The sequence below is a fragment of the Pseudonaja textilis genome, chromosome 1, assembly GCF_049901715.1.
Source record: "Pseudonaja textilis isolate UNSWEBS1 chromosome 1, rPseTex1.2, whole genome shotgun sequence".
NCBI classification, from domain to species: domain Eukaryota; kingdom Metazoa; phylum Chordata; class Lepidosauria; order Squamata; family Elapidae; genus Pseudonaja; species Pseudonaja textilis.
This window is the reverse complement of record NC_141990.1, coordinates 8,342,596-8,355,234: the sequence shown is the minus strand read 5'-3', so window position 1 is coordinate 8,355,234 and position 12,639 is coordinate 8,342,596. Positions and strand designations below refer to the sequence as shown.

General features: G+C 43.9%; 1 protein-coding gene across 2 annotated transcripts in view; it reads right to left on the bottom strand.

The window, feature by feature from the left end:
• AATF (apoptosis antagonizing transcription factor) overlaps positions 1-12,339 on the bottom strand; it is a 100,262-nt gene extending 87,923 nt beyond the window's left edge. Inside the window, exons 1-3 of one of the 2 annotated variants that reach the window (XM_026710243.2) lie at positions 12,198-12,339; positions 7,346-7,528; positions 1,429-1,842 (exon numbers count right to left, since the gene is read on the bottom strand). In XM_026710243.2, coding sequence (XP_026566028.1) covers positions 1,429-1,842; positions 7,346-7,528; positions 12,198-12,285 — 685 coding nt within the window. In that variant the 5' untranslated portion in view covers positions 12,286-12,339. The remainder of the gene's footprint in view (positions 1-1,428; positions 1,843-7,345; positions 7,529-12,197) is intronic. The other variant, XM_087925338.1, reaches the window with a different exon arrangement.
• Between the last annotated feature and the right edge of the window lie 300 nt (positions 12,340-12,639).

The window sequence follows — 12,639 nt, the reverse complement described above, 5'->3', positions numbered from 1 at the left end:
TATGAAATCTTCAGGAGTGGGACTTGAATTCAAAGAGACATCAATTTTGTCTCTTGCAGCTGTTCACAGTTTAACAGCCACATTTTAGCCTCTCTTTGAGGAAGACGGGCGGTTCAGAAGTGTAAAAAATAAATTAAAAAATAAATAAATTAAAAAGTTGTCTTGCAGCATTATTTGTGCACCTCACCCCCAGCAATGACCGCTCAAGTTAATTCTTAAACCCTTGACTTCTGGTTGTCCCTGACTTATGGACCGCAATTGAGTCCAAAACTCCTCTTGCAAAGTGAGATGGTTGTTAAGTGAATTTTGCCTCATTTTACCAAAACCTTTCTTCCCACAGTTAAGGGACTCACTGCAGTTGATAAATTAATAACACAATTGTTAGGTAAATCTGGCTTCCCCGTTGACTTTGCTTGGCAGAGGGTTGCAAAAGGTGATCACATGACCCCGGAATACTGCAACCGTCATAAATACATGCCAGTTGCCAAGTGTCCGAATTCTGATCGCTTGATAATGGGGAAGCTGTGATGGTTTTAAGTGTGAAAACTGGTCATATCAGGGTGACCATTCACAAGAGCCATGGTGGCGCAGTGGTTCGAATGCAGTACTGCAGGCTACTTCTGCTGCCTGCAATTTGGCAGTTCGAGGCTCAAGGTCGACTCAGCCTTCCATCCTTCTGAGGTGGGTAAAATGAGGACCCAGATTGTTGGGGGCAAGAGGCTGACTCTGCAAACAACTTAGAGAGGACTGGAAAGCACTGTGAAGCAGTAAATAAGTGCTATTGCTATTGCAGGCTGATTCGGCCAACTGCCAGAAGCTCGATGCCTGCTGGGGTTTCACAGGGGTTCGGAAGAGCCCCTAGTTAAGATTCTGTGCAGTTTCGAAACCCCCAAATCCCACTCCTGGCTGCCCACCCCACCCCGCCTCTCCCAGGAGTCCCCACGTGGCCCATTTTGGATGCAGGCAAGTGCAGGGCGCATGTGGAGGATCGGGGGGGGGGGGGGGGGCAAAAAACAGGCCTCCTGGAAGTTTGGGAAGGCTGGACATGGGCCTGTTTCCAGTTTCCAGTGAGCCTCCAGAGCCCGAGGAGGCCGTTTTCACCCTCCTGGAGGCTCGAGGAAAGCCTCCGGAGCCCGGGGAGGCCATTTTCAACCTCCTGGAGACTTGAGGAAAGCCTCCGGAGCCCAGGGAGGCCGTTTTCACCCTCCTGGAGGCTCAAGGAAAGCCTCTGGAGCCCGGGGAAGGCAAAACACACCCCCTCCCCGCCTTGGTGCAGAAAGCCGACTAGGCCACGCCCACCATGGCCATGCCCACAAAGCAACCAGGCAGAAAACCTTTTGCTAAAAAAAAATTTAAGCTCACCCCTGGCTCTCAACCCAGGAAGCCGCGAAGACCTCACCCAGAAAGAAAGGAGAACCGCCTACTCACCTATTTGGTTTTTCACCGCTTTTCCCTTTGCCACTTCTTTTGCTGCTTCGCCGTGAGAGCGAGTCAAGAGGATGCCACCTTCTGGATCCATATCACGATCGGCCATTTTCTCCTCCCTCTCCTGTGAGTCACTTTCACCTTCGTAGTCTTCTCCTTCCTGTTCTTCTTCTTCTTCTTCTTCCTCGCTCCCAAGCTCATCCATCCCTTCAGCAAACTTCTCAAAATCGTCAATGGCCTGGAAACTGAAGGCTGCTTTTTTCAGCTGGTTGGACAGCTTTGTCTCTTCTTCAGCATCACTGGCTGCCTCCTCCTCTTCCTCTTCCTCTTCCTCCTCTGTTTCTGGACTCTCATCTTCAGCCAGAGTTTCACTGTCAAAATCACCTTCACCTGTCTCTTCATCTGATGTTTCTTCATCTACCAATAAGAAAACACAATGGTGAAGATTGGTGGAAGATACCTACAAGGTAATTTTTGACCGAGAATATAATTTTTAAGAAGCCGGAAAGTAACAAATGAGAATCTTTTCTTGTTTATTTTGGGGGCAATAACCTACACATGAGATGCAGGATGAATCAGCTTCCCAATTATCTAATCTCCAAAGAGATTAGATGCATTTTATAAAGATTCTAGTGACGCCAATAGGATTTTTTCCCCCCAATTGTAACATTTGACGTGTTAAGTGAATAAATGAGTACACACTTGTACGGGTAGTCCTCGACTTATGACCACAATTGAGCCCAAAATTTATGTTGCTATGTGTTGTGGCTGATGGAGCTGGCAGCAGAGTTGGACGGTGAGGAGGTTGGGGTGCAAAACAGTCATACAGTTAAGTCCCTTTTTTCCAGTGCTGTTGTAACTTTGAATGGTCATTAAATGTACTGTTGTAAGTCAAGGACTACCTGTATATTAAAAACGCAGAAAAGGGACTGGTTTCTGAATCCAGGAAGGCTACTATAAGGAAATATGCTTTTGGTGAAAAAGGTTTAGCACCACCACCTTTTCAGAAGTCAAGGATATACACAGATATACAAAGAGTATATACACAGAACACACAAGTATTTTACACCACAACTCCAGGATCATATGCAACTAAAGATACCAACAGCTGGTGTTCCCCAGATGAAATCTACTAGCTAATTCTTGCCTGCACAGCTCACTTTCTTTTTAAATTGCCCTAACCCCCACCTCAAAATCTATAGGAGTTTCTTCCCTTACACTGTCAACAACCAATGGAAATTTCAATAGACCTAATTAATCTTGCAACTCAATACCACCCGAAAATTTTGAGCTATAAAAGTTGTAGAAATTATACGTACATTCCACACCTCTTCCCAAAAGCATCGCTTCTTACATTTTCCACATTACGAGGTAACGTAGTATACCACCCTCAGGGTTTTTGACCCAAAGGGACCACTGGAAAGTCTCCAGCAGATTAAAATCTCAGACTCACACTTATCCACAGCCGGCGCTGAACTGATTATCAGACCCATTGATTAGCTGACAGCCTTTCCCATTAAATAATGAGATAATGGGTGAGCATTACAAGGTGATCACGTTCCCTTACCCACGTCTTCATAAGGAGAGTAGGAGAAGGTATTGTACATGAGAAAGATAATTCCTGCGAGATCCATTCCCCTGTCAAATCATGTCTGACCGAAAGGGGGCGGTGTTCATCTCCGTTTCTTAGTCAAAGGAGCCAGCGTCGTCCAGAGATGGTCATATGGCCAGCATGGCTATAAAGCCAAAGGTGGACAAAAACACTGTTACTTTCCCATCAAAGTGGTACCTATTTATCTACTCCCACTTTCATCCTTTCAAACTGGAGCTGAAGCAAGGACAGGAGCTCAACCCCATCGTGTGGCACTTGGGTCTCGAACCCAGGCTGTCAGCTTTCCAGGTGACAAGCTCAGCGTCTTTACTCACTGAGCCATCATGCCGAGGAATGTACCAATCTTAGTTCAACACCTATGTTCTTCTGCTAGTCTCCAAACTACCTCAAGGTGTCCATGGATACCATGTGGCAATTAAAATACCCAAGGACTGGGCTGAAAAGAAGGACCAGCTCACAAAGTCCTTGACTTATGGCCGGTCTCTCAGCAACCATTCAAATTACAGTGGATCTCCCTGGGAGTACTTACAATCCAGTTCCAAACTTTCAACAGGCACTACTTGTCAACCAGCCCGCATTATGCCAGTTTATAGTGCCCTGCAGTCAATTTTACAACGGCTTTACCAAAACCTGGCATTTATTTTTGGTTTTTAGCAAAATCAGCCCATAGCCAACCCACTTAATGCCTACTTAATGACTGCCACATTCCCTTAATGACTACCACAAAAAAAGGATATAAAATCAGGTTGCTCACAAGGCTAATCCACTTTATGACCAACGACTGAAGACCTTAAAGGGCAGGCTCCATTAAAGTTGTAACTTGAGGACTACTTGTAATTTCTAAGGAAAATCAGTGCAGGTAGCCCTTAACTTATGACCGCAATTGAGCCCAAAATTTATGTGGCTAAGTGACAAATTTGTTAAGTGAGTCTTGTCCCCTTTTACTTAACATTTATTAAGTGAATCACTGCAGTTATTAAGTGAGTGATGTGATTGTTAGGTGAACCTGGCTTCCCCGTTGACTTTCCTGGTTAGAAAGCTAGAAAAGGTGATCCCGTAACCCTGGGACACCGCACCCGTCATAAACATGAGTCAGTTGTCAAGCACCCGAATGTACATCATGCGACCACGGGGATGCTGCAACAGTCATAAGTGTGGGGGAAAAAATGGTCATAAGTTGTTTTTTACAGTGCAGTTGTCATTTTGAATGGTCACTAAATGAACCGTTGTTAATCGAGGACTATCTGTATAGACTCGATTTAAATTTTGATTTTTTAACGCGTAAACGTCTGGCAGGGCACCAGTCATGAATAAATCTATCCTCTGACAAAGATAGAAAACTTATGTAATTTGTATTCCAGACTGCCGGCGTGGTGTGACTGATCAAAGGACGGGCCAAGGGAAGAGATTCTCTCTGCTATTGCTTCACATCATAACATGGTCAATTTATGTCAATAAGAAACAGGCCTCTGTTATCCTTATTATTATTTAAAGTGTTTGCATACCATCCGTTATGCAACAGATATTACAACATCGGAGGAATAACTCAAATATATCATAAAAGTCATGCCATTAATAAAATGAGGCAGCAACGGAAAGGCGTGCGGCAAGTGAAGGCATTTTTCAAATTAAAGAGCCTGGGAAGGTAAACACAGTTTTAAACCTGAATATTTAAAGAGAGAACCGTAATGAAGACCACTAAGACAATTTCCTGCCTTGCTTTAAACACAACAGAGCAACGAGCGATCGTTTCACCTGGCCCCACCTTTCATAACAATCCGGAACAAACTTCACCTCTGAAAGAACTGATGCCAGATGCCAGCCAGCTGGATATAAATGGGGGGACACCTCCTGCTCCCTATCTGAACCCCCACACACAGCATCCAGAGGTCAAGCGCTGCCAAATCTGGCAGATCTTACTCGCAGATCTCCAAAAGCGGACAGAATAAATTTCATCCCAGCAGATGCCAGCCAACAATGCCACCGATCATACGCTCACGTTGGCATTCATCTCTCCAGGTCTCAAGAGGAAAATTCCCAGTCTGATCAACTGAACTCCTCTTAATAGGAGCTGCTGGCAGGTGTACCCAGGCCACTGACGTAGGAATAGTTTGTTACAGGTAGTCCACGATTTACTTACAAAGGGCTTGTTTAGTGACCATTCGAAGTTACAATGGCACTGAAAAAAGTGATTTGACTGTTTTTCACGCTTACAACCTTTGCAGCATCCCCAGGGTCACGTGATCAAAATGCAGATGCTTGGCAACCAATTCATATTTATGACCGCTGCACTGTCCCAAGGTCATGGGCTCAATTTTTCATCAGTTAGAGTCTCACTGACTCAAGGTTGACTCAGCCTTCCGTGGTCAGTAAAATGAGGAGCCAGATTGTTGGGGGATGATATGCTGACTCAGTAAACTGCTTAGAGAGGGCTGCAGAAGCACTACAAAGCGGTATATAAGTCTAAGGGCTTTTGTTAAACTCAACAGGGGAGCCAGATTCACTTAACAACCGTCTTACTGATTTAGTAACTGCGTTGACTCGCCTCACAAATGTGTTAGAAAAGGCTACAAAATGGGGCAAAACTCACTTAACTACTCTCTAGCTTAGCAACAGAAACTTTGGGATCCATTGGGTCGTAAGTCGAGGATGAGCCGCAGTGGTTAGAGTGCAGTACTGCAGGCTACTTCTGCTGATTGCAAGCAGTTCAAATCTCACCAGGCTCAAGGTTGATTCAGCCTCTTCCATCCTTCCAAGGTCGGTAAAATGAGGACCCAGAGTGTTGGGGGCAAGAGGCTGACTCTGTAAACCACTGAGAGAGGGCTGTAAAAGCACTGTGAAGCGGCCTATAAGTCTAAGTCCTATTGCTATAGCCTGTACTTCATTCTACCTAGGAAAGCAATTTTTTAAACATGAGCCGAGCCATTAGGTCAAATCTCTTTCAGCCCTGAATTGAGACCATCCTTTACTTACGATGCAGCACCTCCTGGGTGTGGAATATAGCATTTGGGAGAATTTTTTTTCCCCTCTCAGCCTTTGTAGAGTAAGAAAGACGACTTTGACAGAGGTACTCAAGATCTGTTGCCAAGGCAAAAAGGAGCTGAAGCATTTTTTACATACAGAAGAACCAGATATTCAGAAGTAGCTTGGGAAATTAGATAGTCCTCGAGCTACAATCATTTGTTTAGTCACCGTCTGAAGTTACAGCACCACTGAAAAAAAAGATTTACGATCATTTTTCATATTCACGATTGCTGCAGCATCCTCATTGTCGTATGTCGTATCAAAATTCAGCAGGAGGCAAATGGCATATAGTTAGGATTTGCAGATCCCAAATCTTCTGAGTATTTTGCATAGAACATTCTGCATAAGAATGGAGTCTTGGTGATCACGTGACTCCTGCACAAGACACTCTGAATAAGAAAGTCCTACGCAGGGATCATGCGATCACCATTTGTAACCTTCTCAGACAACAGCAAAGTGAATGGGGGAAGCCAGATTTGCTTAACAACCGCACGGTTCACTTCGTAATTGTGGCAAAAGGGGTCATAAAGTGTGGCAAAACTCACTTAACAATTGCCTTGCTTAATAACAGACATTTTGAGCTCAAATATGGTTGTAAATTGAGGACTACCTGTAGAGCAATTTCCAGCTACAACCAATCGATCAGAGTGCCTCTCCCTCACCAGCAAGGATATAAAAGCACACCCAAGAAAACATTTTAACTAACTTTCTAAAAGCAATAATAAGCTAAAGTTGCTTTAGCTATTTTGATTTTTCCAGAAGAAGAAGAAGAAGAGGAGGAGGAGGAGGAGGAGGAGGAATAATAATAATAATAATAATAATAATAATAATAATAATAATAATAATAATAATAATAATAATCTTGGATCATTTTCTTAGAAAATTTGCATGCTACTTTATGCAACACAAATTCCTGATTTTTTTCGAGCCAGGACAGTATGAAAACAGTGGTACCTTGGTAATCAAGTACTTTTGAAATTATCGAATTTGGTACTCAATGCATTTTGATGCAAAAAATTTGTCCTGGTACTCTTCATCATCATTTGTTTGGTATTCAAAGCACAAGCTGGAACTTGCGAGTATCGGCTGCCTTGTGACACACAACATTGTTCCTTTTGAGAAAAATGTATTTGATACTCGTAATTTATGGTACTCATCACACCTCCCGGAACCAATTAATGATGAGTACCGAAGTACCATAATTTCGCAAGATAGAGGCAACCTGTCCATGGCTGTCAAAACCAAAGCAGTTTGGCTAGAAAATAAAGCCAAAAAACAACTCACCTGGGAGCTCAGCTGCGCCCCACAACTCTTCTTCTAAGGCTTTGCGGGTTGTGGCTTTTCCCTGGTACCGCTTATCAGCATCCAAAAGCCGAGAGGCAATTCCTTTCCGTATTTGACCAACAGAAAGGACGTCTTCATCGAGGTTGCCTTCGTCAAATTTGTCGATCACTTTGGCTGCCGTAGCTGTACGGAGGAAAAACCGAGTGGTGATTAGTTTGGGTTCCAGGTCATCCAATCTCCTCCTTTCTCATCGACCCTTGTAGCAGGATGCCATGGGTCCATCAATTCAGCTAAGCTTCACAAGCCTTCTTGGTTACTTCAAATTTCTAGGTTCTATCATATCACAAGACCTAAAATGGACACCTGACATAAAAAACGTCATCAAAAAAGCACAACGAAGAATGTTCTTTCTGCGCCAACTCAGAAAGCTCGAACTGCCCAAGGAGCTGCTGGTCCAGTTCTACAGAGGAATGATTGAGTCTGTCATCTGCACCTCTATAACTGTCTGGTTTGGTTCTGCAACCTAATAAGACACAGACTTCAGAAAGTAATTAGGCTCAAGAAAAAACAATTACTACCAACCTGCCTTCAACTGAGGACCTGTATACTGCACGAGTCAAAAAGAGGCCTGTGAAAATATCTACAGACCCCTCACATCCCGGACATAAACTATCTCAACTCTTACCCTTAAAGTGACACTATAGAGCACTGCACACCAGAACAACTAGACAAAAGGACAGTTTTTCCCCGAAAGTGACATATGACTGATTTTCACTAAATGAACTGTTGTAAGTTGAGGACTATTTGTATTAAATTATTAAATTTGTTTGCCACCAATCACACTGCAATAAAGCCTTCCTCTATCAAAACATTGTAAAATTACTCTCAAGGTAAAAAAACCTTGACCTGGATTGCTGGACCTGATATAAGATTCTTTTTTTTTCCTCGCTTCCCAGGAAGTCATAACAAACTTTTCCAATCTAATATTATAGTGTTTAACCACTGAAGAAAGAATTCCACTTTGGAGAGGCAGAGCTGCTGACTCTTAACTGGTTCAGACACAAATGAATTTCACTCAAACAGGGGAGCCTCGGCTGATTAATTTCAATCATGCCAGATGAGTTGTCATAAAACATCCTATGATTAAAATGCCATTTAAAAAAAGGACAATACATACATTTGTCCCAGCCAGCGTGATTTGAGAAGAGTCATTCTTCTTCATGAGAACAGAGAGAAGAGGCCTCTTCTAATAAAAGGCCTGACCCAGCCATTTTTCATATTATCTTTGTAATATCTAGGTATCTTTGATAATCAGCTGCCCAATTTGCTAATTGAAAATAATGAACCTTTTAATCTAATCAGCCGTCAATTAAACACTGCAAATCTGAGTGATCTGCCCACGACCCAAAGACCAGCATTTCACACCAGGTGGCAGCAGCCAATCAAGCTTGCTGATCATGGAAAAAAGGTAAGAGTTGAAAATGGTTAATATTTGGATGTTAGGTCATCAGAAGGACTCAAGGCCTTCTGAAAACTGGAGTAGAAAGTTGAAAAATAAACCTTCACACAATAAAGAATATTTACAGCTCAGGGTTGAAGTGAGGGATCCTTGGTGCTCTCTGAGCTTGGTTGTTTTCTTGCAGACGTTTTATTACCCAACTAGGTAACATTATCAGTGCTAGAAGGGCATGGGGTTTGCAAACTGATGTTATCTAGTATGCTGATAAAATGTCTGCCAACAACCAAGCTAAGAGAACACCAGGACCTTCTCATGATACAAAGCCAATTCCATGGTATTACTCCAAAACCTACATGGCCACCCTCATGAAGTCGAGCTTGATATAAAATAAAGTTTATATTTCTTTCTACCTGTGTTTGATTGATGCATTCTTAGTAAGAGGTTTGGATAGCAGTGGTACAGTATGTTAAATAAATTACAGGTAGTCCTTGCTTAACAACCATTCATTCAGTGACCATTCAAAATTATGATAAATAAAAAAAGTTTATTAAATTTGTTTGCTACTCATCTCACAAGGAAATTGAGATTGTGCTGCTTAACAAAGGCAGTACTGGTAGTCCTCAACTTATCACAATGGAATCCCAAGTTTCTTGCTAAGCAAGACAGTTGTTAAGTGAGTTGTGATCCATTTTATGATCTTATTAAGTGAATCACAACAGTTGTTAAGTGAATCACACAGTTGTTAAGCAAACCCAGCTTCCCCCATTGACTCTGCTTGTTGGAAGCTGGCTGGGAAGGTTACAAATAGTAATAGCACTTAAGACTTATATACCGCTTTGCAGCCCTAAGCAATTTACAGAGTTAGCTTCTTGCCCCCAACAATTTGGCTCCTCATTTTACCCACCTCGGAAGGATGGAAGAGGCTGAGTCAACCTTGAGCCTGGTGAGATTCGACCTGCCAAATATCAGGCAGGCAGCAGAAGTCAGCTTAAAATACTGCATTCTAACCACTGCGCCACCATGGGTCCTAAGTGCTCTTAATAGCACTTACAACTTATATACCTCTCCATAGCGCTTTACATATGACACATGTGATCATCATTTGTAACATATGATCTCGGGACAGAGCAACTGTCATTAATACGTGTCAGTTGTCAAGCACCCAAATTTTGATCGTGTGACCTTAGGGATGCCACAACAGCCGTGTGAAAACTGGTCATAACTCACTTTTTTTGAGTGCCTTGGTTCAGTGCAATTCACTTGATGGATGGTTTTAAGTCGAGGACTACCTGTACTTGAAATCATGGCTGTCGCAGAGCGTAGCTAAAAGTCTATGGAGATTCTCAGTCATCCATGTCGTATGTCCCAAAGGTGATTTTTCAGGAGGCAACTGGACTTTCTTGTTTTGTTTTAAGATGTTTCACTTCTCCTCCAAGAAGCTTCTTCAGCTCTGACTGGATGGTGGGGAATGGAATAAGCTATACAATTTGGGATGAACACCCTTTGAATGGTGTGGGGGTATGAACGGATTTCCAGAAAAAAATGCAGACTACAGGAACCATTTACGCTACTCAAGTGACCCTGATGAGGACACAGATAAACCTCCTAGTCCCTCAAGGACTCTCTGAAAGAATGCAAATGACCAGCTGTCTGCAAAGAATATAAATCCTTCCATTCCCCACCATCCAGTCAGAGCTGAAGAAGCTTCTTGGAAGCGAAACATCTTTAAAACAGAAACAAAAAAACCCCAAGAAAGTCCAGTTGCATCTTGAAAATGCACCTTTGGGACAACCATGACCAGGATGACTGAGAATCTCCATAGACTCTTACTACTCTTATACTAATGGATATTATCCTCAGGGATAATATTCTAGGGAATGGGTATTTTATTTCTCTTGGTGTTTTCTGACATTTTCCCCCAAAGGAGAAGACAATAACCCCGAAACCTAGCCCAGCCCCTTCAATTGCCCCTTCCCTATAGCCGTGTGTGGGAAATCTAGTTCCAGCCATAGTCCATGTTTTTCCCCCAATTCTTTCCCTTTCATATCCAAAGATGCTTTTTTGCAAGAGGCAACTGGACTTTCTGGTTTTTTTTTTCTTTGAAGACGTTTCGTTTCTTATCCAAGAAGCTTCTTCAGCTCTGACTGGATGGTGGGGAATGGAAGAATTCACCATTCAGTTAAAGCTGGAGAAGCTTTTTGGATGAGAAGTTAAAACATCTTCAAAGTCTTAGTGGACAACCAGCTAAATATGAGCCAGCAGTATGCAGCAGCAGCCAAAAAAGCTAATGCAATTCTAAGTTGAATTAACAGAGGGATACAATCAAGATCAAGTGAAGTACTAATACCACTCTATAAAGCCTTAGTAAGACCACACCTAGAGTACGGCATCCAGTTTTGGTCATCACACTATACAAAAGATGTTGAGACTCTAGAGAAAGTACAGAGAAGAGCAACCAGGATGATTAGGGGACTGGAGACTAAAACATACAACGAACGGTTGCAGGAACTGGGCTTGGCTAGTCTAGTGAAGAGAAGGACCAGGGGAGACATGATAGCAGCCTTCCAATATTTGAGGGGCTGCCACAGATAGGAAGGGGTCAAGGTATTTTCTAAAGCGCTTGTAGGCCAGACAAGGAATAATGAATGGAAAGTGATCAAGAGAGATTTAACCTGGAAATAAGGAGAAACTTTCTGACAGCGAGAACAATCAACCAATGGAACAGAAGTTGCCCTTGGAAGTTGTGCGAGCGCCATCACTTGAGATTTTCAAGAAGTGATTGGCCTGCCATCTGTCAAAAATGGTGTAGGGTCTCCCGCTTGGGCGGGGGGTTGGACTAGGTGACCTATAAAGTCCCTTCCAACTCTGATTATCTGTTAAAAACCAAGAAAGTCCAGTTGCCTCTTGAAGAAAGGCAGTTTTGGGACAACCACGACCTGGATGACTGAGAATCTCCATAGACCAGAGGTCTCTAAACTTGGGAATTTTAAGACTTGTGGACTGCAAGTCTCAGAATGAGAATTCTGAGAGTTGAAGTCCACAAGTCTTAAAGTTGTCAAGTTTGGGGACCCCTGCCATAGACATTTCCCTTTCACACGTACCCATCACCTCTTACCATCACAAGTTATCCATCCCTTGCTCAACCACAAATGGGAAGGCACCGACCCACCCCTTCCAAGGCCAACATACGGGTTTTCAGCACATAGGGTGAAGCAGAGTTCGAAACAGGCGCCCCCCGCCCCCCAGCTCTCCTCGCACACAACACGTGTACAGGGGCGACGTCTGAAAGCCACGTGGAAACACCATCCTCCTAACATTTCAACCCAACCCCCCCCCGGGGAAGCGAAACCCAGCCCGGGGGCTTCCACACCGGCCTCGCAGGCGAGCCCTCACCCTCCTCGGGGTCGTCCTCCGGGTCAGGCTGGGCGCGGGGCAGCGGGTTGAGGAGACGCTCCAACTCCGCTGCTAAGGGCGCCGCCATCTTGTCCCATCAGGAGGAGGAGGTGCCTTTGGCGGCGCGAGGGGCGGGGCCTATTCACGCACTCGTTAGGAAAGAGGTGGTGGGCGGAGCCTCGAGGCCCCTCCTTCTCCGGGTCTCCCTTTCCTCGCGCTCTACGGCCATTGAATAAAACGGGGCACCTATTGATATATTTTAATGGCAGCGTCTTCGTTTGCAAAAGGAGGGACGGAAGCCGGTAGCGGCGGGATTAAAGCCATCTTTGGCGGAGGCCTTGAATTGCAGAGTGTCCCGGAATTCGAGATTTGTAAAGCACGGGGTTGCTGGAGGGAGGGAAGTGCAATGGGAGCAGCAGCAGCTCCAGGATAGGTGCAAAAA